This window comes from Dermacentor silvarum, unplaced genomic scaffold (genome assembly GCF_013339745.2).
Source record: "Dermacentor silvarum isolate Dsil-2018 unplaced genomic scaffold, BIME_Dsil_1.4 Seq905, whole genome shotgun sequence".
Lineage (NCBI taxonomy): Eukaryota > Metazoa > Arthropoda > Arachnida > Ixodida > Ixodidae > Dermacentor > Dermacentor silvarum.
Window position 1 is genome coordinate 235,645 of NW_023606951.1, and position 6,000 is coordinate 241,644.

The 6,000-nt window shown below is 45.1% G+C and overlaps 2 protein-coding genes across 7 annotated transcripts in view; one reads left to right on the forward strand and one right to left on the reverse strand.

Annotated features, from left to right (window-relative positions):
- The window catches only part of LOC119435775 (ubiA prenyltransferase domain-containing protein 1 homolog), a 179,407-nt gene extending 177,468 nt beyond the window's left edge, over positions 1 to 1,939 (reverse strand). Inside the window, exons 1-2 of one of the 5 annotated variants that reach the window (XM_037702493.2) lie at positions 1,643 to 1,938; positions 230 to 322 (exon numbers count right to left, since the gene is read on the reverse strand). In XM_037702493.2, coding sequence (XP_037558421.1) covers positions 230 to 322; positions 1,643 to 1,721 — 172 coding nt within the window. In that variant the 5' untranslated portion in view covers positions 1,722 to 1,938. Of the gene's footprint in view, positions 1 to 229; positions 323 to 1,330; positions 1,513 to 1,642 lie in introns of those variants that run through there. The other 4 variants (XM_049659934.1, XM_049659931.1, XM_049659930.1 and 1 more) reach the window with 4 other exon arrangements.
- Positions 1,940 to 2,793: 854 nt separating this feature from the next.
- LOC119435786 (peptidyl-prolyl cis-trans isomerase H-like) lies at positions 2,794 to 5,660 on the forward strand. 2 transcript variants are annotated; one of them, XR_007464743.1, is made up of 8 exons: positions 2,794 to 2,973; positions 3,230 to 3,294; positions 3,354 to 3,422; positions 3,487 to 3,529; positions 3,757 to 3,849; positions 4,009 to 4,096; positions 4,158 to 4,421; positions 4,474 to 5,660. XR_007464743.1 is itself a non-coding variant. In XM_037702507.2 (7 exons), exons 1-7 carry the CDS (start codon positions 2,890 to 2,892, stop codon positions 4,265 to 4,267), a joined length of 552 nt encoding a protein of 183 aa, XP_037558435.1. In that variant the 5' UTR covers positions 2,794 to 2,889; the 3' UTR covers positions 4,268 to 5,660. The 2 variants fall into 2 exon arrangements, 1 of the variants encoding a protein (XP_037558435.1); XM_037702507.2 differs by having other exon boundaries at positions 4,158 to 5,660.
- The last annotated feature ends 340 nt before the right edge of the window (positions 5,661 to 6,000 follow it).

The following is a 6,000-nucleotide window of genomic DNA, read 5'->3' on the forward strand; positions in this document are numbered from 1 at the left end:
ATTTGCATTTAATGACTAGTGACTATTTGATTTGAAGACTGAATAGAATAAGGCACTATTCAATTCATTATTCGAAAGTTTCGATTATTTGCACACAGTGTGCCAGAGTACATAAAAATAAGATTTAGTTCTACGTAGCTCACAACAGCACCAAACATGGAGACTTGGATGGACTGTCCTCCAGAGCCTATTAAAGAATTCCCCTCCCTGTTGAGTAAAATTTGCTTACCTGTAGATTCTTTGCTGGTATCACTCATTTGAGCTTGATGGCTATGGTTGCATACTTCTTTCCAGTGTGCAGCTTGTGAAGAACGACATGGAACTAGAATAAGTGCACAAGAGTTACATTCCTGCTTGCACGTCAGCAAGCATGTTGCAAGGCTGCAAATCTCACAGTCCATTCTTTGTTATATCAAAGAAATACAACTGCACCATGTCTATGCTTAAGCAGGCATGTGTTTCTATAGTTTTACTGCTGAATGACCTGCACTGTTTGCTGGTAATTAGAATTTAATGCACCGGACTGTAATTGATTAAATATAAAACTTGCCTAAACACCACACAAACAAAGGGGGGGATTAAATGCCCGTGTCAATGCCTTACCTCCCACATTTGTCAGTCGACTGCCAGAGAAGCAAGAAAAAGAAAGTATATTTATGCTCTTGTTTTGCTGCCCGACTGCGCCGTCAAACAAAAGGAATAGCATATTTTCGCTTCTGCTCAGGAGATAATAAAAAAAGTACATCTCGAATAAAGTTGCCGTAACTGACACAAGCTGGGTTCAAACATCATTTAGCAGGATAAGTTCGTGTTGCGTACAAAGGTGGCCCACTTAGTTGGTCTTTCAAAATGTTTTCTTTTTTTCACAAATACGTAGCCTGTATTCGAGATTATTTGAATTGGTACGGCCGTGCAACACACATGTCCGCCCACAAACTGGGTCGCTACTTTCCCGCATGATGTCGGGCCAGTTAAATGAGGTATGCATGTACTAAATATGTGTAGCCGTTTCACTGGTTTCTACTCTACTCGTAGTTCGTGCGCTTGATACTGCCGCAATACAGAGCAAAAACCGCGGACTTGCAGCAATCTGCTGTCACCGATTGCTGGCTTCTCCGGTTTGTGTTCGATACGGCAGCACTGCAGTGCGTACCCACTGTGACCGCTTAATAAGCGCACCGCCCTAAACCTTCGCACAAGCGGTGGGGGGCATTTTCGCACCCAAGACCATGCACGGAAATAGCGAAAAAAAAAAAAAAAAAGCCTTGTCATTTCCTCGCATTGCACATTCAAGAGCGTTTGGAGCCACCTCCATGCACTAATAGCTTGCCTCTTGCGAAGCGCACGCCCTGTCCAAAGAGGCGCCTGCAGTCGCTCGTCCGCGCCCGACTCAACTTCACGCGAAGCGACCTTTGCGGGCGACGCGTCTACTCAGGTGCGCGCGCGCTCTCGTATTCGTGACGTGACCAGCGGCTCGCAGGCGGCAAGCGCCGGTGCCGTGCACGTTGTCCAAGTGATCGATTATGCAGATACAAGAGTAGCACTTTTTGATACGTCGCTGTTGCGGGTGAGGGGTCACCGACGCGAAGCCATTCACAGACGGCAAAGGTGCCAGCCCGGTGGGCCCATCTGAAAGGCTTACCTTGCAGCGCATAGCCGCTACCGGTAGTCAGTAGTGCTTGTGTCGGCAGGACCCCTGTCGCGCTCGGGAGGTCCACCATTGGACGACCCGAAAATGTAACAGACCGCGGCACATGAGTGGGCACACTGCTGTCCGCGCTACTACGCGCCGTTTGTCCGCTTAACCCGGACAGCGCCGGATAAAACGCACCCTGCAAGGAGGAGTTCGAGTCGGCCTGCAAACGCGGCGAACCCTCCGCGGCTTCCCGGCGCGCGACTATTTCCACGGAGGACGTCAGTTTTAATTTTTGAGGCAGTGACGTCATTATAAATCAGCCGTGCTTCGCTTTTTTTTTTTTTTTTAAATAGCGGTCGATATTAGACTGCAAATGGGACGCCTGTCTAAGCATTTTCCTTCCTCCATGTGTCTAAGCATTGGAGTTGGTGGAGTGGGTAACTATCCAACGCTTCACCAAGGTCTTGGCCACCGTGGTAGGGGGGCTAACCGTGGACTTGGCTTCACTCTCTGCAGACTTTTTTTTTTTCTTTCTTTTTTTTTTTTGCGTTTCATATGTAGCTGCGCTTGCATTTCTTGAACGCTTCACCTTTTGCTCACGAGCTTTTTTTCTATCTCTCTTGACGCACCTCGTCCATTGGTGCGCAGTTTGCTGTTATCGTCGCAAAGCTAGTCATGGTTCATTGAAATGATAAGAGCGTGACTAATCGTGAGGTGGAATTCCCTTGGAACCAATTTTCTTCCTTAGTGTTTCGTATGGTGTGAAAGAGTCTTCAAGAATTAAGGAGTCCAATGTAAAGTAAAAGGCATACAGTCAAGGAAGTTGGGATATGATGTGGGATATCGGGGTGCTTTCTTGGTTACACTGTGCCAGCGTAGAGGAACGAATGAAACTTCTGTACGCGCTCTCAATCGTGCTGAAAGCATATCCCTGACATTCTGTTCATGCGGTTATTCTTAGGACACTGCTTGTGTAAGCACAGCTTCGTCTAAAGCAAATCTGGAACTTGTGTACCGTACTTGTGTCCGGATCTTCGTGCCCTGGTTGATAGCACGACCTACTGGTTCAGTAGGTCGTGGTTGTAGCACCCGCAGCAGTGTTACATCGTCAAAGTCCGCACGTTTCCTTGCAGGGGTGGGCAACCATGTTCCACGTTCATGACGTCAGCAGCGTCGCTTGTCGCAGCGGGCACGTTGGATCTGTGGTTGGATTGCATTGCGGTGCGCTTATTTCTTGGTTGCATTAGTTAACAATGGCAAATTGGAATCAACTTCAACAACAACTCAGACATCCGAACAATCCTGTGGTGTTCTTTGATATAACCATCGGCTCTACGGTGCGTATATTTGCACGTTACATAATCTGCTGACTGAAGTGGTAGTCTGCTTCGTTGACGCGCTTCGGAACATTAAAATACATTTCAATGAATGAAAAACAACCGTACGAGCATAAACAGCTAGCATTACGGTGCCGTGCTTGCAGCTTCGCGCTTGACTCCACATGCGAGCATTTCTTCACCTGCCTGGCTCGGCGACACCTAACTCCCGTTTTCTGCTCTCTCTCTCTCTCTCTCTCTCTCTAACATTATTAAGGAGGTTGGACGAATGAAAATGGAGCTTTTTGCCGACGTAGTTCCCAGGACCACGGAAAACTTCAGGTAATTAGTATATGAAGATCAGCTTGCGACAGACACTTACAGCTGCATGCAATTTGCAGGCAATTTTGCACTGGAGAGTACAAGAAGGACAGTGTGCCGATTGGCTACAAAGGCTCCACGTTTCATCGGTGAGCTCCCACGAAAGATGCAAATGCATCACTATACTGACGCCTTGTATATGTGTATACGTAGTGTCATCAAGGACTTCATGATCCAGGGAGGCGATTTTGTTAACGTAAGTCCTGCTCAGAACAACTGAAAGTTGAGCAAGTTAGTAGGGATTCGTTGTACAGAAAGGCAGGCTTGCAAACAGGGTCACAAGTAGAATGAAAAGAAGAGAACGGCATTTGCATTGTACTTGTTCTAGTTGTGCCCATGTTTTTACGCCTGCCTTTCCACACCATGTAAGACCTGCCTACTTCCTGTTTTGTAGAGTGCTAACCTTCAGCTGTTTTGTCCCAGGGTGACGGTATGGGATTGACAAGTATATATGGTGGCGCCTTCCCCGACGAGAACTTCCAGATGAAGCATGATGCCGCTGGCTTGCTGTCCATGGTATATTGCTTACACTGCTAAGCCTCGTGCAGACAGAAGTTCCCTGTTTGAATGCACATCTTTCGTACGGCATTGTACTATTGCTAAACACCGAGGCTCATTGCCAGCCAAACAGCACTGCCAGAGTTTCATGCTTGTTATGTTTGCTTCTTCATGCAGGCCAACAGTGGCAAAGATACCAATGGTTGCCAGTTTTTTATTACGTGTGCACGATGCGACTTTCTTGATGGGAAACATGTTGTGTTTGGTAAGCACGAAAATGTGGCCTTCTTTACAGTATGAAACTGACTTTTGTATTGTTTGTGCAGGTCGTATCCTTGATGGTTTACTGGTCATGCGGAAGATTGAAAATGTTCCCATCGGACCCAACAACAAGCCAAAAATTCCCGTTATCATCTCACAGTGTGGTGAAATGTAAACTTGTGCCAGTTAGGACATGTAAATACATCTTCAAGCCCTGTGGCACACAAAGCTCGCAAAAGTGTGTCGTTCAAAGGCTTTTCTGAAAAGGAGGACCCAGCACTGGAACACAGTGACACATGCGTCTACACGCGTACAATGTGTCTGTAAAGGTACAATGTGTTGTAAAGATACAATGTTGTAAAATACAATGTGTCTGTAAAGTCATGGTGCACTTTTGACCGGTCACAGGAAATTAACAAAAGAAGATAGAAATGTGAAATCTTCACTAACTAAAAGGAAAACTCTCCAAGTTTCATACCTGTTCAGTGCAGTTCGATGTGGCCTCCATTTGTTGCCCTACACACATCTAAACAATGTGTGGCGGCGCTTCGTTGTACACGCGACAATATTCACGTTGCACTTTAGTCACGGATTCAAATTTAGCAAGCCACAGAACACACTGAACTTTCCTCTGTACCGTCACATTTCGACTGGCGTGAGCTGATCTGCTGCTGCGCAGTTCGTGGTGCGTCATCACCCGTGTGTGCACACCCTGGAACATCATACTACGGAAACGTGGAGAGTGTTCCTTTTATTTGGTGAAGATTTCACATTTATATCTTGTTTTGTTGCTCTCCTGTGACCGGTCAAAAGTGCACCATGACTTTACGGACACACTGTACATAGATCAGTGAGAAAAAATGCAGCTGTTCCAGTGTATGGCCACTCTCTCACTGTGGCTGTTAATCTGTGTTGCACTTGGAGAAAGAACTTGCACAATTTCATATTGTGCTTGTAAAATGCACCAGTTGTCTCCTTGCAGCACCGTGTGTTATTTGCTACAAATGGCAAACTAAGATGCTTTTGAAACAATGTGCATATCATTCTTGGTTCACCAGTCAAACACCATTTTACTGCTTCATATTTGGCATTTTCAGTTATTTTTGTGATGGCATTCAGCTAGTTTTCGGCAAATCTGTGTTTGTTATTGGCCACCTTCAAATTTTTTGTTTACATTTGGAAATAATGATGATAAAATACCTGCTGGGACCCATAGCACCCACCACACTGACTCATTTTATGTGGTATTCTGCTCCTGAATCAGAATGTGAAATTTTGGGTTTCGTTTTCCGACTACTGCAGGCAAGCACAAGATTGTGAGCTTCATTTTGGCTGCTACAGCCATGTTTCAATGAAGTTGGAATGAAAAAAAGAAAATGCTTGTGTACTTGGATTTCGGTGCACATTAATGAGTCCCTGCATTGTTTGGGAACATTAAGTCCAATGAATCAACCATATTTGTCAACGTAAAGGCCATATCTAATGCAGTCTTCATTGTGCATTGAGGTGCTAGACAAATGGGGGAGCAAGATAGTGTGGATCTTATAGTAATAAACAGTGACAATGCTGTTGTTTCCTCTCATTTGTCCTGTTCATTTAGCTTTTTTTTATTTCTCGACTGCTCTAAGCAACACGTGCAGCTTCAGCCTGGTACAGTCGTTCCTTGTCACAATAAAGCTGCAGCCAGCACGAAAATGACTTTGTTATATCCAAGTATGTATTTGTTACATGCTGATATTGGCGAGAAACGTTTCAGAGTTAGATTCTATAATTTGTAATATTCATGTTCGTTACATCAAGGCTTGACTATCGAGCATTAAAACTGGTATTGTGCATCATTTAAAAATTTTTGACACTAATGATTTGCAATCGATGTGACAAGCCAGCATGTTTCCATGTTCAGCTCTA

What these genes read in the sequence shown, in the direction of transcription:
- LOC119435786 (XM_037702507.2), top strand. Translation starts at nt 2,890, where the DNA reads ATGGCAAATTGGAATCAACTTCAACAACAACTCAGACATCCGAACAAT. An exon ending in AGGACCACGGAAAACTTCAG is followed by an intron (nt 3,295 to 3,353) that starts GTAATTAGTATA and finishes TGCAATTTGCAG; the next exon opens with GCAATTTTGCACTGGAGAGT. An exon ending in AAAGGCTCCACGTTTCATCG is followed by an intron (nt 3,423 to 3,486) that starts GTGAGCTCCCAC and finishes GTGTATACGTAG; the next exon opens with TGTCATCAAGGACTTCATGA.